This window comes from Ursus arctos, unplaced genomic scaffold (assembly GCF_023065955.2).
Source record: "Ursus arctos isolate Adak ecotype North America unplaced genomic scaffold, UrsArc2.0 scaffold_20, whole genome shotgun sequence".
Taxonomy (NCBI): domain Eukaryota; kingdom Metazoa; phylum Chordata; class Mammalia; order Carnivora; family Ursidae; genus Ursus; species Ursus arctos.
In genome coordinates, this window is record NW_026622875.1 from 52,708,793 (window position 1) to 52,735,240 (window position 26,448).

At 38.6% G+C, this 26,448-nt stretch overlaps 1 protein-coding gene across 46 annotated transcripts in view; it reads right to left on the bottom strand.

Annotated features, from left to right (window-relative positions):
- Nucleotides 1-26,448, bottom strand: part of ARPP21 (cAMP regulated phosphoprotein 21) — a 151,737-nt gene that overhangs the window by 68,802 nt on the left and 56,487 nt on the right. For 11 of the 46 annotated variants that reach the window (XM_044383262.3, XM_044383256.3, XM_044383272.3 and 8 more), the window contains 5 exons: nt 16,976-17,084; nt 14,984-15,085; nt 8,682-8,719; nt 6,796-6,855; nt 2,628-2,860 (listed from right to left, as the gene is read on the bottom strand). In XM_044383262.3, coding sequence (XP_044239197.1) covers nt 2,628-2,860; nt 6,796-6,855; nt 8,682-8,719; nt 14,984-15,085; nt 16,976-17,084 — 542 coding nt within the window. The remainder of the gene's footprint in view (nt 1-2,627; nt 2,861-6,795; nt 6,856-8,681; nt 8,720-14,983; nt 15,086-16,975; nt 17,085-26,448) is intronic. The other 35 variants (XM_048216182.2, XM_048216190.2, XM_026496695.4 and 32 more) reach the window with 11 other exon arrangements.

Genomic DNA, 26,448 nt, shown 5'->3' on the forward strand with positions numbered 1-26,448 from the left:
TGGGAAAGTCTCATCATTATCTATTTAAAGCTCGAACCTATGTAATTAGAGGAGGAGAAGAGTAACTTAAATGTCACAACTCCAGGCTTGGTTTCTGAAAGGTCAAAAAAAAGTTTGCAACTCCACTGCGAATAATGAGGCAAAAAATTGAAAACTTGTGCGGTTCTGAAGATCCATGACAGCAAAACTGACAGCTTTGCTTCATAAAACCATCTTGGGAAATTGTAAGCTTGTTTTGACATTCTATCTTGATCGCCTTTAATTTTTTTTTTTTTTTTTGCTTTCTGTTCCTGCACCTTGACAAGCTTTCAAAAGGAGACACTTAGATTAAAAGGGAAAAAATGTCTGAAGCACTTACAATTTCTAATCATTCTTCAAAGAACATGGCATTTTAGCATTCTTGAAGTGTTTTAAATGTTTCCAAAGAGCTTTTCTTTGGAAGTGATTGGGGGGTTGGTGTATGGAGAATGACGATTAATTTAAAAATCTTAAGAGCTCTTTTGGTGTGCTGGAATTTTTAAGTGCACCATTTAAGGTCCTTGGTTTCTGCATTTTAAGGAGATTTAAAACTATTTAACCTTTCTTAGTTTACAAGAGCTCAAGTGCACCACAGTGGGTTTTCTTGACTTCAGTTGCTGCAATAGCGGGATATAAGAGCAATTAATTACAGTAAGACATCAAGAATTCACCAATTGGTAATATGACAGAAGGCAGAAGGCAGTGTGAGCCCACCTGAATCTTTCCAAGGAGGAGGAAATATGTATGCATATAGTAGTGGCTGTGACTAAATACTATTAATTTTCTGCCTGTGTAGGAAAACACGAGATAATTTCTTAGGAGCATTTTCAACAACATAATTATGTTAAACCATTAGCATAATGAGCCTCGATTTCACAAAGAGTGCCCCCTAGCGTGAGTGTGAAGCTTGGCTAGGAAAGTATTCACCATTAGGACAACCCATGTCTAATAGCTGTTGGTGTTGGCCATTCACCATCCCCTTCCCCGCTCTGCAACCCCAGGCCTGTGAATGCACCCCCAGTGTGTCCGACACCCAGGGCATGTAACTGAATCACAGCTCTCAACCCCCACCCTAGCTCTGAACTTCTGAAGCAAAACCAAAACCAAGCAGAAACATTACAAACTATAACCACAAACTGAAGTTCATGGAGAACTACTGAATGGTCATCTGTCACTTTCCAGGGATTCTAAGAGATATTTTGATTGAGAACATTTGAAAATAATTTGAAAACAATGGTAAGGGATTTTGGAGACAGAGGAGCTGGGAATGGCAGACCATGATAGGGATTTTTTGGACTCATATGAACCCCATAGTATTAATGCTTCCATCAGTTTAAAGTTGTTTCCAGGTCATGGTTCTCATTAGTGCTCACCTCCCAAAGACTGTCCATGCAAACCTGAGCTGCCTACCTCAAAAGATCACTATTCACTTAGAAGAAAACACAAGGTTAATAAAAGAGATGCCTGCACTGGGCTACTTGGAACTCTAAGCCTTTCTGAGGCTCACTTTCCTCATCTGTGAAGCACGGATGGAAGCATTAAGTGGCAATAATGAAAATAAAAATGAACTCATGTTTATTGAGGGCTTATAACCTGCCAGGTATTACTCTAATAGCCTTGTGTATATTAACTCTTTTAGTCTTCAGATAACCTTGCAATATAGGGACTACAATTTCTCAGATGAGGAAACCAAGACACAAATAGGTTAACTTGTCCACAATCATACTAACAGCATGCCAAAGCAGCAGCCCAAACTATTAATATTATAATTACCTTACAGAGTGGTTTTAAGAAACTGATCATAGTGTTATATTAAAAACAATAGCTAACTTTTGTTAAATAGTTACCATGTGCAGGTGCCTTGGTAACCATTTGTATATAAATAATTGAACTTTAACATACAATAGTTTTCTGGGGCGGGGGTGGGGGTGGGAAATGTCATATTCTTTTATAACCTGAAAGTTGAAATGACATTGGGTCACTTATGTCAAGAGGTTTTCAAATGGGGTCAGGAGGCCATTAAGGAGATGGGCATTTGCCACGTCCTCACCTGTAGAACCATGACCTTTTGAACTGAGCCAAACTGCAAATATGCCAAGGACTCAGCCCAAATACCTGCAACCTGCTACAGTAAGAGATGGCTTAGCAATAGCCTTTGAAACCAATTATAGTTAATCAAGATCAGCATTGTGCCACCAACACCAATCAAAAATTCTTTGTAAACAACGTACACAAGAATTCCCTTTTTTGCTTTAAAAACTCCTGACTTTTGCTCCCAAGTGGGACACTATTTGGGCTGCTACCCGTATCTGTGTACCCTGGATTGTAATGCTTCGATCTCAGATAAATGCTCTTGCTCAATTATTGCCTCCTGACAATTTTAGGTTGACAACAGATAAGGAAACCGAAGGTTAGGGAGGTTGGTAATTTGACCTAGGCACACAGTTAGAAAGAGACAGGGTCAGTATTTTCATTGCATCTTCTGACTTCCCAGGTGTCCCAGCAAATAATATCATCATTAACTAACGGGAAGCCAGAAGAAATAATGACTGTATGGGTTGGGCAGAATCTAGGAAATACAACAGGACATAAACCCATTCAGTACTAACTACCTGCTTTGGACAACTTCCCGGTACTCCTGGTACTGGATGTGCTGTCACCCCTGGTCAGCACCGTGATGCCCCCAAAACTTGCCGTCTTGGTCATGGTGGGCTTGAGATTGCGGTTGGAGCTGTCAGAGTCTGTGCTGCTCCAGGCCCTCTGGTGGTCCGACCACTTGAGCTCGTTCTCTGAGCTGCTCTGTCGACTCCCAGATGTTCTCCCCGAGCCATCTCTGTTGCCCCTGGAGCACAGCCATCGGAAAGATGCACAGGGACAGTGTTACATTCCATGAGTGGTACGGACATAGAGTGGGACCTTTCCTGGAAGAGCCGTCTACACGAGACCCATCTTGCAACCCTTTACATTAAGCCTGTTGCCTCACAAACAGAGCCACAGATCCCTCATTGATGCGCAGACAGATAACATACCACACATAATGTGCATGTTTACACACAGAAAAACCAGACCTGGAAATGTCACACCATCCCTCTGCCAGTGAAGGAGAAACAAGTAGAAAAAACATGGTATGAAATATAGTTGTTAACTTCTCTTGTGGAGTAGAGAGGAGGATAAATTCTCCTGGCCCAAGTCAACAATGAATCAAGGTTTGGGAACAATTATGATCTTGAATGATCCTGAAAGCAACTCCCACTCCCTTTAGCATTAAATAATTGGACCATGGGAAAATGCACACAGAGGCAGCGAAGCCATTTATTATTTTCTAACTTGATGAGATGTCTATCTGAATTCATTAAGGCTTTGACAGCACAGAAATCATGGAAATTACCTTGTTGACCTAAGGGTGAGAGTTTTGCCCCGTGAGTTTAACCTTCATGGGTAGAGGAAAGTGTCTTTTAATCCTTTTCACATAGAAAAACTTATGATAATAACAACACCAGTATAAACACTACACTGACATGAAACTTTCCAAGGGGATCGATGGAAATAACAAAGGTCCCGTAGGTGAAAGAACACATTGGTTCAAAATCCAAACTGAAAAAGAGTGAATGTATGGGAAGAGATCCAATAGGCAGAAGTGATTTCTGAAGACTCCAGAATATCTCTAAGTAGGACACAAAATTACATGTGTTTTATAGAGAAAGTTGATGAAATTTGCATTTTCATTGGTTTCCAATCTGCTTAAAGAGGAACTTAGTGAATATTTTCAAAGCTTTTCCTGAAGTTAGAAATAAGACATGATTAAAATACTCTAAGATTCTCATGGAGTATAAGTAAGTAAAGGGGACATAAATCATGGGCAATAGATACAACCCCTAATTTCATTATCACTAAGCAACGTGACATGCTCCAGTGTAGATCCACAGATGTGGTCAATAGCTTTGTTAATAAAGACAACAACAGACCACGGAGATGTTAGGAGTATGCGCATCTGATTGAAACACTCACCTCCAAATTGTGCAGAAGGCACACAGAAAATTTCAGGTTTTGTTTCGACTTTACTTAATAAACTTTTCTTTTGTTTTATGAGAACTTAAGAAGGTAAATGGATCCAAGAGATAATAAAAATGAAATGGGTCATCTGTGATAGGAACTTTGTAAATTGAGGGGAGGACAGAAAACTCACAAAACAAAAAGCACTCAGCGCCCTGCTGTCCTGCATCAATGTTTTCTTATATTTTCTCTGTTAGCACCTCAGGGATGGCTGGGTTTAGAAGGAGCATCTAAAAAAAGACCAGATTGTGAGTAGAAAGTATCACACATTCACCAACGGTCAGGTGGCTTGAATTCCTAAAAAACTCCTTTGAAATTCAAGAAAGCCAGAGGAGGTGGGGTGGAGGGAAAAAACCCAGCCTGTTCAAGGGTGCGGTGCTCCATTCCTGATTGTTTTCCTTTCAAGTTCCAAATTCAACTTTATTCTTTTCGCATTTAATTCTGATTAATTTGACCTGTCTTTGACAGAGCCTGGCAAAAATCATTATTTAGCAACTGTGAATGCACCAGGGATGTGACAATAGTCTCACTTGGAGCTAATTTGGAATATTGCATATAAGAAAAGATTTGGGGTAGTCCTTAGACTCAGCATACAGGATGCCTTCGAAGGCAGCTCCCCATGTGCAAGTGATGATCATGAACTCTGCTTTAGTTTCCGTCTCCCTATGCCCCTTGGACCTCCATGAGAGGAAATGCCAGTGTGGCTGAGCCTGTCTGCAAAAGAATGTCTACCACTATTCCTGGGTGCAAACTAGTGTGCTGGAGTTTGCAGGCTTCACTCTGGCATTGGGTAACTCCTCTAGACTTGTGCCACATCCTTGGCCAATAAGGCAACCTAAAATTTCCTTAACTTCTTCTGCCTCTACTCTCCACCAGTTCAAATCAGCATCCCGAAGTCAAGAGCTGTCAAAATTCCCAAAAAAGGGAATTTAAGTTGCTGCTTTAGAGCTAGCATTAATGAGATTCATAATAATGCATCTAATTCTGATTTATGGATCTCTATTTATACACTGAAACAATATTTTATAGCTCTATCTACTGATTATTCACCTTAGCATTGGCAAAGTGAGGTCCAGAATTGAATTTCATATCTATTTGGGTGTAACCACCAGTGCCTTCCTATCCCTCCGAAGCCCAGTCTTGGTCCCTTCCTACTGGGAACCAGGAATACAATGGTAATGAGGTGCCTGGTCATCAAGAGGAGTTGGCCCTTGTGTATGTAATGAGAATTTGATCCCAGAGTAATCATAAAGCATGTACTTTAAGTTCTGTTTCTGTGCTGATTAATATAACTAACATTTATTTTCCTTCATGTCTGTACATTTTTTTTTTTTGCCAAGTTCTATATGATGTATACTTTGAGTTGCTTTACTGTTGTATGGATGTCTTCGTGCTAAGTCATCGTGCTTGATGACTTGGTGGGTGATGGCACCCATATTTGGGATGACTGATCTGAGTAGATCGCATAGCTCTGGCTAGGGACCAGATTCGGGGCTATGTAAAGCCAATTGGCTTATTGGGACAAGAACCCACATTTCATATATTATTGGCCTAAACAAACAAGATAGTGGTGTCAGTACAGGAGTACTGGTAAATTCTTCTTGTTCTTCTCTGGGTTTTCAAAGGAACAATGCAGACTTATTTTAATCTACAAGTGTGATAATAAATGGTCTATCAATACAAGGGGAAGGCATTTAGACTATGTAGTTCAACCTACAAAAGGAAGGACATTTTTTAAAGAATCTTTTTATTTCTGCCAAAGTTTAACGGGAAAAAATTAATCCAACTTTTCTGATGATGAGGTCCTAAATTCACATTTACTACAAAAAGACACTTTCTGAGCACACAATCCATTTACTTTCCTCGGTCTTTTCTTCCTTCTAAGTGGGCAAGAGATTTGTTTGTTTGTAAATAAATAAGTTTTCTCTCTCTCCTACAACAGAGATGAATGCTAATATTCATAAAAGCAGTAGCATATTGAATATATGCATTACATATTGAGTACCTTGATAGCGCTGTACACCCTTTTTGCCCCATAATGAATATTAGGTATATTTAATAGGGTAGTAACAACATTGGTATGGTCCCTCTGCTGTCATGGAGTTTCCAGCCTAGCACAGAACTTAAAACATACAATATTATTATATAATAAATACATATATATCCATTCCCCTTATCTTACACAGATCTTGATTTAAGTAATTCATTATAAATAGAAGCAATCCTGTACCTTTCCTTAGAATTAAGATCTGTGCTTGAAAAACATATTTGAAATATTATGATGGATAGCAGTGGCTAAAAATTAACTACTCAAATGGAGCTATCATTGGTTTCTTTTCCAGGACCAGGCATGTATATATAATTGCAAACTGTCAGAGAAATTTTAATTTGGTGTAATTCACCAAAGTTGATTTGGGAATGTTAAATCGGTGTGCTGCCAAAGTTAACCTTTGAGGGGAAACCAAAATAAAAACCAAAACACTACCAAAAATGGAAAGTCAGAGGAAGAACCTGAAAGGATTGTATACCAAGCAGTAATTTCCCAATCCCATATCTCACATTATTCAATATGGCTTCAGCTCCAGCTCTGTAACAAGCTTTACAAAGATATAACCAAACATATTTATTTTATGAACAGATATTTTACACTAATACACTTATATTTAACATTGATTCTGCCACATAATCTGAAAACACAGTTTTAAAAAAGTAAACCATACCAACCGAAAGAGCTGTCTTTTCTTATAGGTCTCATTGCATATGTTACTGTCTTCCAAGAGCCTACTGGAAATGAAAAACATGGTTTTTATGATATAAAACCTAATGACACTAAATGCCCTACGTTAAACGGATGTGTACTCTTTTGTAACAGTACCGCACTTGCAAATCAACCCCGTGCGCTGTTTTCTGTGCATGATGTTGAACTTTGCAATAATAAATTAATGACAGAATGATTTTTTCCCCCTATCCTAAAATTAAGGGGCTGATACTAGAAAAAAAGGAAAGGAAGGAGAAATAGAAGGAATGGAAGAGGAGAGGAAAAGAAAGGAAATTGATGTTTAATAGATATTAAATGTATTAGTTGTGATTATTGCCCTTTGGGTAATATTAAAGTTATCTTTTGGGGGGGGGCGGGCAGAGTGAAATACTGACATTCCAAAGACAGGTATCTAAGAAATGCTTTTATTTTGGTAGGGAATCTACTCACTTAGATTTTTTGCTTTTGGAAATATCAAGATTTGTTCATATATGCAATGCATGTATGTGACCATTTTGGTAATGATGAATATAATTCAGTTTTAATCTAAGGGACACTTAAAGTGCATTAGCAGTCTTCTTATGAAAAATTCAAGTAAATGAATAAAATTTGGGCATAAAGCAGGGAAAATGATTGGCTGGATGACTAGGGAATAAGGTTACCCACTAAACTGAATTATAAGCACTCACTTCATCGTTTTAGTTAGAATGTAGAATTTTGGAATGCTTCAGCATCATCCCTCAGATGTTAGTGCTCATGAATTCTTAATTTAACTGTAAATAGGGAATATTCACTTAAATCTGTATGGTTTTGAGGATGTTTTTGAACACCTTCTTTAGACATGTTTTCTACTTTCATCTATTCTTCTAGAAGAGGCTGTTCAATGAGAGGGTTAGCTACTCAAAGATTTCTAACTGCTAATATAAAAGATAGCCTTTTTTCCCCAATCATCTCTTATGCTCAGTTTAAATTTTCTCTAAGTACTGGAATTTAATCAAACAGCCTCCATTTTAATCAGTTTTACAGGGGCACCCATTAAGCTGACACCTGAAATAAAGTTAAGCACCACTTTCTGAAGGGATACCATATTTCCATTCCAACTTGCCCACTCTGATGCACCTTAAATGTGATTAATACAGCTAATGTGGAATTCTTTAATTCCCCTTGAAAAGTTGCAATTAAATCAATGGAGCATTTGAATATCTATGTCAGTTTAGAAGTATTTCTTAAAAGTATATGTTAAATTGGAAAACCTTTGGCTCATATGCTCAAGACTTTGTGTAAGTTGTATAACCCATTCATCTCACAACAACTACCTCCCTACTAACGCTCAAGTTAGTAAATTTAGATCAGTTTAGATAGATTTCCAAGTTAGACTAACAGGTTGTTTAGAGTGAGAAACTTAAAGCAATATTATTCCAATTACTGTTTGCATAGCCGTATATAATTATGGGGCACAGGAAGCGGCTAATGATACCCAATATACAAATACTGTGAACAGGCTAGTCCATAAGCCAATGAAATTGCAAGTTCATTTGTGCCTTGTAATGCCTGGTAAAGGTAGCAGGAATTAGACCTCTGGAAGAACCAGAAGTTGAGACTTTAAATGAGGAAAATGTACAAAATTATGTTTGGAAGTAACAGAGAAGTATTTCCCCAAATTAAATAGTTTTTAGGCATGCTAAATAACATATATGTGTATGCATATAAGTGTGTACACATAGATATATGTATTTATTTATACATATATTCAAGCACACACTTATACATGGGATATATACCTATGAATATACAGGACACACATGACAGACTTTGATCTTCTAAAGACATGAAAAAGCAAATTTCATTTTACCTGTTTTCCACAAAAAGGCTTTCCTGGGAGCAAACTGACTGAAAAATAAAAAAAGGCATTGTATCAGACGTTCTGGATGTGCTGAGGGATCCCAAATCCTTGCCTGCTTTTAAAACTACTTTTCCCCTCCAAGAGGAAAAGAATTCAGAAAAATATGTACTATGTTTTGTAAAAGTGGAAATAAAAAAGGAAAAAATTGGTTAGAGTTAGACATGTACACCGTTCTCTTTCTCTTTCAGCACACAAGTACTTTTCCATCAGGGCATCTCCAGATTACAGATAGATTTAGCCCGTTTCAGCATCAAGGTCAGAAGGAGAGAGGTGAATGAAACTGTCCGAGAGTCAGAGACCCATGTGCCCACCGGATCCTGAGCGCACAGTTTCTTCTGGGGCTACGGAGATGCAGCTCCCAACAAGAGCCAAAGGACCGGTTCAAATCAAGGCAGAGCGTGGGCACTTAGCACGATCCACCTAAGGATGGGACAGTCCTAGAACCACAATCCTGCAGTTATTACCTGGCAATCATAGACTCTCTTGAAATAAACAGACTGACTGCAAGATTCTCAAAACTGAAGAGATGCCATCAATCGATTTGTATAGGGGGACCGCGCAGAAGACAAATGAGAACAAATTAAAGGTGATCAGAAAAAAAAAGTCAAGCCCATCTAATATTTTGTTTTGCTTTTGTTTTTCACACAGAAAAACAATGACTTTCTTCTTAGCTTCCATTCCCTTAGCTATCACTTCTCCACTATCTTGTGTTTAATACTCATGTAGGGAAGAGAAAATTCCATTACCATTACAAGATGCAGAAAGGCAAATCAAATTAAATTTTAAAAAGCAGAAAAAAAGAAATCTAAACAAAATATGGTGCAATGGTCCTATAACATAGTGACTGTGTTTAGGAATTAACAAAAAAACCATTTCAAAATACGGAGTTTCTTTTTTTTTTTTTTAAATACTGAGTTTCTAAACATAAATATATATGCCATATTATATGTGTAGATTTTCTAAATGATGAATAAATGACCTGCTACATGGGTAAATTGAGACTTAACAGGTCCATTTTAAGAGAAAATAAAACTAAAGTAAATAAGGACCTTTCAATATCAAATTTTTAAAAGATTAGCTAATGTAACCACTACTCAGAGAGGCAAACAGGGTATCGGTTTCTCCACACATTTTGTTGGAGAAATCATTTCCTTCCACTAAACCAAAGGGCGAGCTTTGGGCATAATGTGTTTTCCTCAGTGGTCTGAACATTTCAGTGAGGGCATCTCTAGAACCATTTCTATTTTAACCTTTGTGCATTTAACATGCAACCTGAGTACACAAAAATCTTATTTAACAAAAAGCAAAAAAAAACAAAAAAAAGCCAATTAAGAAAAAAGCTTTGCAGAAAGTATTTTTTTTAATTTGACATCTGTATTTATAAACAAATACAATTTATGTGCTATTGATATTATTCCTGTGAAGATCTCTTTATAGTAAGTGAAATATCCCACTATCTCCATTTCCTTTAGTTTGGTTTTACTTCTGGTTTGAGTCAAGTCATGGAATTAACTGTCTCAGGAATATACTATGAACTCAATACTTTGCTACTACTCAGCTCTTGTAGCTGGAAAGAGGTCAATTATGTTTATAATGTTCTGGCTGGGTAGCGGAATTACTGAAACTCTACTACTTCTTTGAAAGAGTTGATCAGACATACTGACCTCTTCAGACTCACTAATCGAATAGTTTGGGGGGTAAAGTTAAGCTGCCGTAACTCTTTGAATGAAAAAAGAAGGTACATGCAAGTAAAAGATAACTTTCCCAAAAACATATCTCAAGAGTATTTTCCAATTTTTGTGCAAAGGTCCTAAAGATTTATCACATGATCCTTTCAACATAGTTTCATAAATAAGGCAGATATGGTTATGGGCTGTGATTCAGTAGCTGGTGAAAATAAACTTTAAAAAAGTTATTAATATAACTTGCAAATTTTAATAGCAGAGAAAGATAAAAGTGTCACAGTAATTAAGTGCAGCATTCAAAGCTGTCACTTATATGCATTCTCAGATATAAAGGGCTCTTTTTTCCTTTCTTTTAGGGAGAAAATGGTTTTGCCTAATGGATTACAGAGTTCTCTCCCACAGAGTTCTCACCCCCAATCCCGGTGGCATCACATGCCCTTCTCAACGGTTGTCACGGAAGAGGGATCCCAGTGCATGCTGGGGAGACCAAGGATGAGCTCCTCCAGAATCCCTGTTTACACATAAATATCCTTCAGAAACCAACCTCCAGGCAAAACATGTCTTTCTCAAATATATTGCTTTAGCAACATAACCTTGCCAAAGCCAGCAACATTGCATTGAATTAATCATAAAATAAGCTGAAATTCTTGCTAAAGGAAATAAGAGTTATATTTCAAATATTTCTGACTACAAAAACACACTCATTTTTTATTTGAGAACTAAATTGTTGTGTGTCTTGACTTACAACAACTTCATTCTCAAATAATAAATGTGCCTTATCTCAGACTACCCAAATTCTCAAACTATATTGAAATTATTTTTCTAGAAAATCCCCAAATAATCCACATATTTTGATTGTGGACCTAAATAAAAAAAGCACACATGCACACACACACACACACACAAACACACACACCTTAGACACCAAGATACATTTGTAAAATATTCAAGAACACTACTAATTTTAAAATAAATTTTGATTTTGCTAAACTGTCAATACCAGGAAGTATTTCTCTATAACTATTGTAACTTCAAATAGGAAAAACAAAAACAAAAATAAACCACCTCTACATAAATATGTCACTATTTGAACCTGTTTGAATGACTCCACTACTTAAATAGTAATTGGCAAGGGATGCTGCTTTTATTACCTCAGTTTTTAAATTATGAAGACACTAAATTAAAGGCCAGTTAAGAAAAACATTAGACACCTGTAACTAGTTTCCTCATGCTGGATTCTTTGCATCGGTTTTATAGTTGACTTACTATACTTGATTTATTACCTTGTGTACTTCAGGAATCTGGGAAGTGGTAATGGTCATTTGGGAATCTGGAATTGTATAGATGAAGGCCCCCCCCAAAGTGTTCTGTCTTTACGTAAGTGGAAAGGAAGATGTGTTACTATATGTATTCAAGGAAGTTCATATTACTATGTTATGTCCTTGTGTTTGCATTAATAAATGCAATATCCTGTGAACACATGGTGGTCCCCAATGATCCTTGCCTCTCAGTATTCACAACCAAGGTGTTTTTGTAGTACCTCCCACATCATACCAGTTTGGTCTGTGTGTCCAGCCGAATACAGCAGAAGGGAAGGTATGTCAGCTCCAAGATTAGGTTATAAAAGCCTGTAGCTTACATCTTGGGCTCTCTTTCTCTCTCTCGGATCACTTGCTCTGGGGAACCTGGTTGCCAGGTCATAAAGATGGTCAATAGCCTACGGAGAGGCCCACATAGTGGGAACTGAGATCTCCATCTAGCCAGCTAGGAACTGAGGCCTGCTGCCATGCGGGTGGGTTTGGAAGCAGACAACCACTCCATCAAGCCTTCAGATGACCACAGCCCCAGCTGATGGCTTGACTGTAACCTCACGAAAGCCTGTGAGCCGGAACTGGCCAGCTAAGCTACCCTCCGATTCCTGACCCACAGAAACTGTGAGGTAAAAAGCACTTTGTGTGTTTAATTTGTCAAATTTGGGGATAATGTGTTATGCAGCAATTAATAGCTAAACACAGGGAACATCAGCCTTGTGACTGCATTGTTTCTACAGAGCTGCAGGGCTGGGGAGAAAGCACTGGGAATCTTTTTTCCCCTCTAGGAGAGTGGCTCTTAGCCTTTTAAGGGGGATGAAAACTTGTAAAACTATGATAAACAATCAAGATCTTTTCCTAAGAAAAATGTACCTACACTCATGGACGTAATATTTTGCAGATGATGTCGGGGACTTTACTTAATCTCTGACGACTTTTGATGAGTATACTCTGGGTACAGGATGCCAATTAAAAAACACCAGCCCAGGAGATCAGGTGGAAAAGTAATGCCAGAAACAGGCAGGTGCCCCACTTGAATTAATAAACCCGGAACTGTTGGCCACCAGAGAACCTATCACAGCAGCTCACACCCCTCCTCTACTCCTGCAGGGGGAAGAAACCACAGCATTTCAAAGAAGGTTGCCAAAAGATGCCATGGATTGGAAAAGTTATGACAATAGCTTGGCATTTAAGCTTTCCCACACTTCAGTCTGCTTTTACTTTTTTTTTTTTTTTTTAAGTAAGCTCCATGCCCAGCATGGAACCCAATTAAGGGCTTGAACTCATGACCCTGGGATCAAGACCTGAGCTGAGATCAAGAGCCGAACACTCAACCAACTGAGCCATCCAGGTGCCCCCAGTCTGCTTTTACTGTTTTAAGAAATGTCAAGTCAGCAGTTAGCTATTGAGGCTTGAAACAGCAACACTTGCTTCTAATCTTTAACCTGGGACCCAGATTCCTTGCTGTTGATCTCCTTAATAGGGCTGTCGGGAAATGCAATGTGTACAGGGAGTCGTGCTGACCCCTCCGTGCCTGCGATGACCCCTCTGTGGACACGGGGATGAACACAGGCAGCTTCTCCTCACAGGCAGGCATCAAGGATGCTTCTCCTGCCACCTAGCCCTTGAGTGCCCGGCAGTGTGGCACTACTCTGAAAAAAAAAGCATAATGTTTGTATATCACCTAGGTGATTAGTATTTGCTTTTCAACACAACTCATTTATAAATTTTATGACTTGCCAGAATGAGAATCAGAGGGAAATTGTGTGTGTGTGTGTGTGTGTGTGTGTGTGTGTGTGTAAGACAGGGGGAGGGAAGGATGGGGAGAGAGAAAGAAAGAAAAAAGGTAAAAAATAAACTAGACTTCAGAAGACTTTCTCTCCGTGAAGGTCATCAAACAGGAACATGCCGCTTCCTAGTCCACTGTACTATCATGAGTACAACAGAGCCTCTCCTTCCTTCATCCTTTTATCCAGGAAACACAGTTAAAAGCCTACCATGTGTCAGGCTATGCTTTGCATCACCAGTAACTATGACCATAAGAAAAGTCTAAGTAGCCCACACATACACAAAATCTTCTAGAATTGTACATGGACAGTATCTTTCTACAGCTACCTCGCTCACACTGGGCTAACTCCAGAGCTCTGAGCCAGATTATTCAATCGTTAAAGTTCCATTTTATTGTATCCAAGAAAGGCAGTGAGGCTCTACAAGAGGTAACAGAAACCTGTATCAACATGAAAGAAATGCACTGTTGGTGGAGTATGAATTTCCTCTGTAGCTTTATACTGAAGGATCCAGCATGAGTTGGAGGACCAGGGAAACTGGTTTGGGCCTGAAAGCTCCAAGGTCAGAAGGCTTCCTCCATGCTAAGTGGTGGAGCCTAGGTCTCTAGTCTGGCTTGGTAATGGCCTTCAGAGTGAATCACAAAGGGAGGTAGGATGGCCCACCTAACCCAGCAAAGACACAGAAGATCTGCGCAAAGGAGCTCCCGCCTCTACTTTTGCCAAGGGAAGAAGAGCCCACAACATCTTAGGAGGCTGACAAATGATTTCATGGAAAGGAAAAGCTATGATGGCACTAGCTTACCCTTTTAGCTTTCTTGCACTTGAATCCAGCTCTTTTAAATCACTTTTCCATTTTTATTTAATTTAATTGCATTTTATTTTGGCCACAGTGGGTAAAAGGATAGAAAAATCCCCCACCACATTTTCTTTGCAGGGATGTGAACAAAAGAAATCATTTTATGATTATTCCCTTGTGATAAACTGCTCACAGACCCAATTTGATCTGAAACTGAGGGGGAAAATGAGTATTATCATTTAACTTTGGTATAATAAAATGCCTGAGCTTGCTAAGAATGCAGAAAATCCTGTGTTTATGTATGTGATTAACAGATTCTCTTTCTTTTTTATATGTCTTTCTTCTGCACAACGTTAGGGTTAAAAAGACAATAGTTGGCTGTCTGCAGGCTAATATGGATGTGAAGGCAGTTTTTCAAATCTGGCAACCTTGCTGCGGACTTAGGGTCCATTTTATTGACCAAAATTACACGTCTATTCCCCCTTAGGTCAGATCCTAGGAATACACACGACCCTTGGCTACTTTTCCATCACTTCCCTGAACCAGGTCCTCTTCCAGAAACACCTCTGGTGTGCTGCCGTTCGATTTGTCCCTGGCTCCAGCTTCCTGAGTCCTGCCAGCTCACTGTCTGGGGAAGGACCGCACTAAAGAGGCAATTAAAACAACTACTCACATCGTGTGCAAATATTCTCTCCCTCACTCTCTGATATTCCTCTTCTCTCTCTTCAATTGATTTACTTCGTCTGTCATCTCTAAATGGATGCATTCTGTTTTGCTGAACAGAAAAAAGAAATCGGTACGGTTATCCAAGTTGAGCTGCTGGAAATCTGCAGTTAAGCAACTGTCAGCTGAGAATAATAAATGTTCACTTAAATAAATGGAGCATGAAGAGTCTCATTCCCTCTGGTCCCTAAGGAGGCTGTGCCGGTGTGTGTGGTGTGCGGTGTGTGTGCATGACACGCAATGGCAGGTGTCTGCTGCTCCTGGTTGCTTCCCCACTGGATGTAGGCAGTACAGCTGTTTCCAGAACGAAAGCACCTGGATGTGCCTCAGGTGTTCAGCCAGTTCAACTGTGAAGTGGGTTACAGTAACGGACTCTGTCTCCTTTACTAACCCGTGTGCTTTGGCATCCTTAGACGAAGGCAGCATGTTGAGGAAATGGCTAGTTCAAGGTGGTTAAGGGAAGAAATGGCTCTGAAAACCTGGGCACTAGAGACACAGAACAAGGGAACAGAGAAAGTAATGGGCAGAAAGGAAACTGTGGACATGATGTCTCCATGTTCTAATTTGTGTTTCTTCTTTACTCAGTGACTGACTGGTCCTGTGCCCTGTGTTTTGCATAGAAAGTAGAAACTAAATTTGAGAAGCCTGTTTGTTGATTAGGGTCAATGCCAGGGAATCTAGAGTAACAATCCAAAGGACCCAGCATGAGGACTGGTCTTCAGCCTTGCATTTGCACTGCTGCCTGCATCTCAACTGCCCTCCCCTCGTGTTCTTGCCATTCCTCACAAAACGCTCTGCATTAACCACGTTCATCCATCCATTCAACAAACGCCCACGAAGTACACGACACAGGCATGTGGCTCGGAGTCAACGGGAGCTACTTGTCGCTTGATGGTGGTGGCGGTGGGGGTAGGAAGAAACGAGATACAAATGATGAACAGGTTTTAAAAAAAAGTGCGTCAGAGATGCACGTACTGGCTTCCAGTGACTCACTGAGAGTCATTAAAATAATAACTTGAGCGAGATGCGTATTGTCTTACCTTTAAGAATTCTAAAGCAAAATCTATTTTCAAAAAATCTATTTTGATAGTCAGAGACACAAAGTATAATTGTAGTGGCATTATATAACTCCCTACTGTTCTAATTATTGTTTAACATTTGTTTGCTTTTGCCATTCACTTAGTTTTCTTCTTAATCACCCTGGATCCCACCCTCCCCAACCCCCAATCTGGAGAAGAGGGTTAGCAAAGTCTCTCTACCCTTGCCGAGGAACCATGAATAAGGCTACTCTAGGACAACATAATGTTTTGTCACAAGCAAAATGCACAACGAGGAGAAAGTTCTGCTACATTTCATGCAAAACAAGCACACGGTTTACATGGACAGTAGAACATGGGAAGGAGGAGAGGGGAGACTAAAACATGAACTCGATTCTTCTCTGTGAAGACTTATTTTAGGAGAGTTGCAAAATCCACCTGTCCTCACCATAACAAGGTTTGTTCTTTACAGCTACACCAGTTGGTCATCGGTCCGTATTGAGAATCCAGCTCAATTTGTGCACAACTGAAGGACAAAGCTGTAGGAGTGGAAGGACTGCCATAGTTACACAGACATCTGGAAATGCGATGACAAAGCTTTTCCCGACAGCTCCGGCCGTGGCATCCCAGCCCGCCCAACACATGCAGCAGGAACTGCGCCAAGCACCACCCATGCAGCCCAACGCAGAGCCATTGCTGAAGCAGTCAGGACATGTGCTCTTGACTACCCACTGAATGCCAAAGGGGGAGGCGGGGGGGGGGCAAGGAGGTCGGAAAGAGGACAGTCAGTATCTGAGGCAGGGGGGAGCTGGGGGAGGGAGAAGGGGACAACAGAACGACAAGAACATAAGTCAGCCCACCTTCAAAAACAACAATGTCAGCCACTCTCAAACTTGAGAACCAACCTGATTGTCTTCTTTATCAATACTAGAGTTATCTCGCTTCAAGATAAACCGCTTCTGGGATTCTTCACCTTTTTCATCTTTTAAATGTTCACAAAACCTTTGCTCTGGTCTGCCAGCAAAGTAAAACATATCAATAAAAAAGTTTTCCCCCCTGTTTAAAGTTATTTTCTTAGTGCTGTTTTTCCCCCACAGTGGCATTCAACTTAAAAAAAAAAAAAAGTTACGCGTGGTTTTGATGCTAGAATTGCCGGCATTATACAGGTAGGTAATAATATGTCACTTCACAGGTCTTGTGAGAATACCTTTTGTTGTTCTGAATTCGGAGTCCTGTTTGCTGAATGCTTCTCACCACGGCTGAAGTTAAAAAAACATTTTAAAGGCCTGAACATATGTAGCATATAGATGTTTACTTTCATTATTTTGACCTCCATTACTCCTGAATTCAATCTAGTTCACAGCCACATTGTCAAACAAATACACATGTTTAGAACTGGGGCAGACCATATTAATTCACCAATGTCTGCAGATTTGAGGACGGCTCCTGTCATACCGTCCCTCTTAAGAGCCATCAGAATCCATAGTGAGAGAGGGTCATCTATAAATTCCTTTCATCTTTCAATGACAAATATTCTGGAATCTGGCTCCAGTAGACTCTGACATCCTTGACCATGTCTTGTAAATCAGTTCAGTAATTGGGGAAACAGGACATATTTAGTTTAAACAACTTAATGGCTGATTAGCATGGGGAAAATGCTCCAAGCAGTTACACACTATTGATTAGTCAATTGATTTTTTTAGATCCTCTTAATCATTTTATACTATTACTGGAAAGGGCTCCACGTTCTTGTTAATTTCCCACACTCATCACTGCATGCCACAGAACTCAATGAATGACTTGGGCATGGGTTCACCCCCAGAGGAAGTGCTAAAATGTTTGTCCCAGGTTTAGAAGAAGTTGTAATTGATGACTCTCATTAAAGCGTCTCTGTCATGTCTGATGGATTACTTCTGAAGCCCAGTGGGTTTTCTATCTCTACTGGGTTCATTATGCATTGTTATTGGAAAGCCACTTCACAGTGTCTGTTGTTTAATATGGGTGACCAGTAATTAAGGGAATGTCATAGTTTCCTTCTAGCTCCCAAATAAGCAAATGGCATGTTGAAAACAAAGGAGTCGTTTAAGTATGTGGTTCAAATCTTGACACAATGCACCCTTTTCTCAAATACATGTACAGAGATTATACTGATATTGGTGAGCAGATACTAACACAAAATTGGAATAGTACCAGTTATGGCTTCCAGAACTGTGTATAGTTTTGGCAAAATGGTATCATTATCTTACTCAATCCTTACGATAAAACTTTGATATAGGAGAAGCAAATATTTCATGCCTCTTTTACAGATAAAGAAGCCATCCCTCCTTGATCCTTTGACTCCCAAGTTTATAGATTTTCCCAGCAAGCCACAGGCATTAAACAGTCTATTCACAACCTTGCAGAGATGTGATTCAGTTTCTCCCCTTCCACAGCACACGGCGGCGGGCCGGAGGCCCTCCAGCCTCACAACGAAGAACAAAAACCCTGCATGACATCATCCGAAAGATCAATGGAGATGTTTTCCACCAAAATTAAAATGTAAAATATGATACAACAAACAATCTGCAAGTGCAAATATGACATTTGAAAATCAGAGCACTAAGGGAACAAAGTCAACGTGCACTTTACAGTGAAAAGGCCATTTCCAGTGGAGAAGGTAGACGTGCTTCATTCATACCCGGCTCAGGGCACACCTGTCACCCCACTGGAGAGTCCTACAGTGTTAGTGTGAGCACCGGCAGGCCTCTGTAAGCCATAACGATTCTCCAGGAACTTTTTTTAAAGCCTCCTAACGTTTCCAGCTGATAATTAGATGTTACTTGTTTGTTTGTTTGTTTTTTAATGTAGCAAGTGAAATTGGGATATCAACTTAAATACAAACGCTGATTGCATCAATGCTAAGTAAGTCTCTCTGAATGTGCTTAAACTCCATAGCCTGGTGAATTCTAGTAGATAAAATGCTTTGCTTGCTGCCAAGTTTACAGATCTACTTCTTGTATGTGTTGCTAATAGTCCGTAACTGTTCATTTAGACATAAAATGGTCGGGAAATGTGAACTTTTTGATTCACAAGCAGGTGAATTTGCTTTAGACTAACTTCTTTAAGAAGAAAACTGCTTTGCGATTTCAGCATACTAACCGGGGAGAGAACGTGAGCTCCATGTTTGTAGAGACCTTGCTTTTTAAATACTTAATTCTTCGTGCCTAGAATGGTGCCTGGAATATGGGAAGCATTTGGTTGAATAAATAAATTAATCAATGTATGAACGAATGAAAATTTAATAGAGCTGTTTACGAATCACCATATTTTAGGGACAGATCAAAGAGTCACTGAATAAGATGTGTAGTCATAAATTTTTAAATTACAAAACAACAAGAGAGAGTTTGGTTAGCAGAATCATAAATTCAAATTTAGAACATGAGGAAGATCTTTAAAGATCAAATTTATGTTTTGGTTCAAGTTGACAAAAAAGAATTATGTTACTTTTAAAAAGTTTTTAAAATTTGAGGGCATTTTGGGGAAAAAAGGTGGAAATGAGAATCTCAGGGTTTTTTTTAGTTTGGAACGCCTCAGTTTAAAGTATTATAGCTACAAGAGCTGTTCAAACATTATTTTTGAAATTTCATTTGCATTTCTTTTCTTATTTGTTTTTCATTGCAGGACATATTTAGGAAAAATACATCCATCACATAAGAAAAGAATAGTCAAAGGAGCTTGTTCTAATCAATAACGTAAATGTGATACAGAGGAAAAGTATTTCCTGTTCTGATACATATTATGTCAAGTTCATTCTCCATAATAGCTTTTCAAAAATATCTTGTTTAAATTTTTTTCAGACTTTAGAACCTAACAGTCAAAATTATTAGTCCCTTCATGATTTTCCAAAAATATTTTAAGTGATTGTAAAATAACCATTTGAAGTTTGTGTAAAAGGGGAAAAAAAAAAAAACACAGTAAGATTGTTCCAGGTTGATTTTATTAAGAATTCTCTATTACTCTAGAGCTAAAGGGCAATTTGCAGTTTAAACTCATGCAAACTAAAGTATACAACTCAAGTATTGCATGTGATTGAAATACAAATTACTGGTAATGCACCATTATATTAGAGCTTTTAAAAATCCTTTTTACCAGAAATTTAACATCATAGCAATGTGACTTCTTAGCCATAAACTGAATGGAGCTGAAGTAATATATTATGGACCTTTATTTAAAATGGGAATGAATAACTTTTAGTGTATCAATATGAGGATGTAACTCTAAGACAAACTCCTCCAAGCTGCAAAATGTCATGGTATTTATTAAATTAATGATAGCTAGAGTTAACTACATACATATCTCATAGTCATGCATAACACAGGTCTGATTGCTTTTCCTGATGGACTATAGTCCATGAGGTATTATTTCTAGCTTTCTCTCTCTCATCATCAAAAAGCAGAGAAAAGGGATAATCTCTCTTCTTGGTGAAAAGATAGTTTCTTCTTCTTAAGGCACAATTTGTAGTAGGGTATTTATTCTAAAACTCATTTTTCGTGTGTGGTGACAGTACTGGCATTTCCAGTCAGTGTCTTGGTATCTCCAATCAGACCTCTGAACAATCAGAATTAAGTCCTCACTGTTCCTCATTAGACAGAGCTCAGGATCTGAGAGGCAGTGTGGCTGAGTGAAACCCTAAGTAAGACATTCAAACTCTGTCTTCTAGTCAATCTGTTACAATTTTAGGGTTTCCCCCCCACTTTAAGCTTACGATAAATGAACACTCATTTTAAAAATCTTTTTCATCTAAAAATATTTTCACCGTCAGTTTCTTGAGACCGAATTTATTAGTTTTCTTCCAAATAGTTAAGCTTAATCCCTCCTCTCCCCATATACACACAGATGAAAAATTCAATTCTACTAAATATGGACAGGCTCAAACGGGAATCTTTGCATTTCATACCAAATAACTGAAAGACAGTCATCAATATGCATAAGTATCTTAACAAAAAAAGGTTTCTGTGCACAACAGGATAAAATATTTTGATGGTGTAAGACATCTATCAAAAATATTTTAATAGCCGAACATATTAGGGGAATCTAAGAAGCACTGTTCCCTTAGTACTTTTAAGTCTTCAATTAAAATATTTATAGCTGATGTTTTTTATTTAAAAAATAAAATCTTACACTCTTCTTCAAGTATTTCTTAACTTCCCCTACCATTTGGTGATTTTATACCATTTCATTGTCTTTTAAATGAGACCACATCTTAGAAACCCCATATAAGCAGTACTAAGTATCCAGCTTCCTTTATTAGCATCTTCCAAACTCATGTTCTCAATTTTCTATACCTTTGACAAATTCATTTTATTCTTCTCTGTCTCAATTGTACTGTATATATAAACAGAGCATTTATGTTGAAAGTATAACGTCTAACAAGAAAAATGAGAATAGTTGTCTCTGGATGGTGGAGTAATGGGCAACTTTTACTTCTAACCTTTTATATATTTGTGATCATTATAATAAATAGCATTTTATAACAACAAATAATAAATGCTATTGGTTTAGAAATATATGAAACCAATTCAACAACCTTCAAGTGGCTTGTATATAATCATTGAATTGTGGAAAATTAAAATATTCTTATGTTTTGAACATTTTCTTTCATGTCCTATATGATTTTATGATCTAAAGTGGATATCTAGTTGTTTCATTTTGTCAAAAAAAAAATCACCCTTTTTATTGCTACGTCCTTGTTGATCAAAGTGCATAGAGACTTGCATTTACTAATGATACTCTAAGGATAATAACAAACTGACAGTGTTTAATCTCAAGACCTTTTTTTTTTCCCTCTTTAAAGGGAGAATCTAAATAATAATGATACAGAAAAAAGATAAGAGGGATGAGGGGGAAAGGGAAGAAAGGAAGACATTATGAAATTTGAAAAAGAGAGAGAAATCCTATGCATTAAGACCTAGAAGATTATATTCTGTGTTCGTGAATTTGGCTATTTCTGAACAGTACTGAGCATGGTATTGCCAACAATACCAAAGAGGCACACACATCAGATGGATACACTTACCCTAACAAAACAAGTCTGTTTCTGCAAGTTTACCTATAAATTGAGGATTTCCACAAATGAAAAAAAACTTTTTTAAAAAGGGCTAGATTATCACTGAACTTTTAAGTTCTCCATCTTCCATTTCAATATTACATGAACAGTAAAAGGCGGTAGCATTAATATATTCAATGACCAAAGCTCCATTCCCCCAAAGCACAATGCATTTGAATAATCCAATAGCTTTATATAAAATGGATGCGAACTAGCATAGTAAATTTAACATAGCAGTAGTTTTAATAATTAAGCTAGTTTTAAACAATTCGCATATAAATGCTGGTAAGCAGGCCTAACAAAAGTTTGACTTTTCAAAACATGCATTGTGGTGTCTTTTCAGCTCTGCACCTTACTAAATGTGTGCTTTTTACAATCTACTTCACATCCTTAAGACGGAGGTGTTGTTTGTTTGTTTTATTGTAAAAATGAAAGACAATAATAATTCTTAGAGTGTTTGGGAGAATCAAGGAGATACAAGATAATGCAAGTTGAGCGTCAAGCCCAATGCCAGGTACCAGGGAAGCACTCAAAAGACGTGATAAGCCATCATTACCATTGTTCCTATCTTTCTGAGTGGTCAAATCTAAAGCTACCCCCAATGAATATTGAACCAACATTTACATTAGTGTTAACCTTAATTAGGATAAATCCAATCTGCACTATAATATTCAAATAATGGTTTGATTCATGTGTTCCAAATGAAGCAGTAACAATTGTCGGAAAGTAATGTTTTCTTTTGAAACTGCTGAATGTGATTATTGTTTCTTGGCATGAAAAGCTTTTTGCTTACACATTACAATGCTGTGTATAAAAACATTCCATTTAAGCTTATATGCAAATATAGTATTTTACTTGCTGAGAAGGTCCAGAGTGATCGGTGTGCTTTAACTGATAGAAAATGACTAAATATTTTTTGTATGTGTAAAAAAATGCTGCTTTTTTTCATTTTCCTGTTTTATAGGGCAGGCGGGTGGGAAGCGAGGACTGTGCTCCCTTGGGAATGCTGTGGTATCTCGAAAGGCTGGGAGGCTGAAGGAGTACAGCTGTGGGGTAAAATGTATTAGGAGCGCATCCACTTCTCGAGGTAGATTCCAATTTATTGTTTGAAGATTGGTACCAATAATTACAGTCTAGCATTTAAGTATGTGATTCAATGGAAACCAGACACCTTTGACCAGTAAACACAACTTTTCTTTCTACTGTATGGCCAATTCTATCTTTCCTAAAGTTGTGATAACATGCTTATGGCCTTTCCACTCTCAGAAATCTTAAGATCAACAAGACACAAGAACTACATTGAGAAGACCAGCTGTTCCTTAGATACAGCCAGACCCACATCTTCAAGTATGCCTGAAAACTGTCCCCGAGGCACAAAGGCTAAAGTGACTGCCAATCCTAAAGGTGGATCTAGAAGCAAGAAAGGGAGAGCTCTGCAACTGGGTCTCATTCTGTAGCCTACAGCGAGCAAAGCTGCAGGGGGAAGCAACCGCGTTCTAGTAATATCGCTTCCTCCAAAGCTATTGCACATTTGGGATAAGACTGTATGCGGTATATATGTATACAGTGAACCCTTCTCCAACTGTCCCAACCCATACGACACAGATCATATATTTACAAACACACACACACACACAGTCCTGATGAAAGTTATCTCAGTTCCTTAAGTAAACTATAAACAGAAGACAGACATGTTCTATAGCCTATAGTTCTTGTGTTCAAAGCATGACACTGAACATCAGAGATGCCCTTTCCACTCGGCACCGTCTAAGAACCTGGAACTGGGTTTTGTCTTGCTTCAACATATGCCAGGAAAGTTTTTCATCCAGTGTGCTCTGGAGTTTTAATGTCCACCTTAGTATTACAATTGTTTCATTGAGTTCCCTGTTCAACTTTAAAAAATAACGAAATACAAATTAGAGTTTTGTAAGGAAACCAAGGGATAGCGTTTGGTTTTCTTCTTCCTTTTTCATCATTTCAGAGTATTGATCTATTCACATTAGTGTTTGTTTCCCTGAACTTAGGAGAAGGGTCACGGCTGAGGCAGGAGCAGCAGATTTCAGTCTTAGATCTTCTCTGAGTTGACTAAGTAAGATCAAGACATGAATCTCAATTTTTGCTCCTGTAAAATGGGCTAGCTTTATCTACCTCGAATTATGTGAGCTCACTAGCGTATTTATTTATTTAAAAGCATCACCACTCCATGGAAAAGCTCTTTTAAGAGAAAGTTACATTAAAAAGGTTCTAATGGGATAGAAGTCGCAGGCATGTTTCATTTCCAAAATTAAGGGGTAAATCATCCATGCCACATCCAAGAGCCATAAATAATTTCAAGTAGGGAAAGGAACACAACAAACTTATTTTCTCTCCTCACGATATATTTCTGAGACTTACCTATCTCATCGGCAGGATTCATTCTCTGAAGTATTTGAGAATAATATGAGAAAATACAACATTTGAGAGAAAGGATACAGAGTTTGACCAATGTTAACAAATCAGTCTTACTTTGAGCCTGAGTATTGATTAAAGGACTAGGTGGTCGGTTCAGTAAATAAAGCTTCATGGCTTTCCTGAGAGCACTGTGATTCTTACTTAGGTTTCTGATCTTTGGCTTCGAGTCAGATGCTTTTCAAGGCTATTCCTATAAAAAGTGCAGAGTACATTTACCACGTTTAGAAATAACAAGATGCCAACCAACCACTCAGAGAGATTTCCAAGAGGCACTTGAATAAATTGATGCCTGATCTTCTTCAGAGAATCGTTAAGCAAGCAGCAGTATCAGGAGTAAACCGCTACTCAGTTTACTGACGGTGCCATTCACATGCCCAGCCCAAGGAAATGGAATAGAACACATGTGGGAAGGAAAGCTGGGGGTTTTAGTTAGTTTTGTTCTAAATCCCCTGGATCGCTTGGATCACCATTCTCAGGAATCCAGGCATTGTGGTCTCTTAAGGTGTGGGCCCATATCTCTGCCTTTGGATCATTATTCTTGTTTCATGCATTCTGGGGCCAGGGATCTCTCTCCTCCAGTGGAGATGTCATTTCCTTCTTTGCTCTGCACTCTGCCGAGAGTAGGGGATTTGAGGCAATGACAGTGGGCGGGTGCCAAAGTCAAAAGAAAAAATATTCAAGAGATGACAACCTTCTAACATGACAATTATCTGGGACTAGTTAAACAGTTACTCTGACATATGCAAAGACATTCAGATACACATGGGACTCTCTTTGCCTATGACTGATCTTGGCCCTTTGGAAAATACTAATGCAAGGAGATGGTTTCAAGCCTCCAAATGATACAACCTGAGCATATATCCTTTCTCTAACACGGAGAAAGGCAGACAGAGGTGAAAAAAGAAATCATCTAATAAAAGAACAATGGGCTGCTTTGGGCTAAACACCCAGAAAAGTACACAAAAGACAATGTGGAGATCAGAAAGTCAGACAAAGAGAAGGGCAAAGATTCTCATATAAAAATAGACTCATATATTTGTAGCATTTAAATATTTTTTTATAAAATCGTTGTTCGTATTTTTAGCCTCAATCCAAAAAAGAAAAATAAAAAGCAACAGTATACAGAGTAAGTATATTTTAAATATCACTTGTAGCACCAAAATGACACAGACCCTAACACCCCCTACCTGGATTCCCAAGGGGCTCATTTGCTGCTACCACCTAATCTGACAGTTAACAAAGAATCCCAACAGAAAACAACTTAAAAGTGCTACAGAGTGAAACGTATTTCTGGCAATATACAGGGAAAAGAGGGATAAACTAAAGGTGATAGAACATAACAGGGTGAGTCTCAGCTCGAAAATGCCATTCGTCATTTCAACAAAGGCTGTAAATTCTAGTGCGGGGCATCTCCAGCTATTCAGACCCAATTTGTGGACCGATAATTGTGCTGGGAGGCTCCAGGTGACACATACTCACCTGTTCTTACCCTGGCTAGCTCGGAGAGCCAACAAGGCTTCGGGGCTGGAGGGTCAGGTGACTTCCTGGTCAACTCTCTAAAGTACCCAAGTTTGCTCAGAGAAAGGCACCTTCCTGGAACGTCTCCCACATGAGCACGGCTGTCATTTCCTACTCTCTCTGGACTCCTGTATCCTTCAACCTCAACCCACACTCTTCTGGCTCTGGCATGAAACCATGGATCTGGACAATTGGCTTGCCTGTAGCAGTAATTTCGTAATAATACAATAGGTAGGTTTACCTCCTACACTGACATTATTGTTAAGTGTAGCTTTTTCATTTTTAGGGGAAAAAAAGATTGAAGTAGAGTAAAGCAAGGTTGAA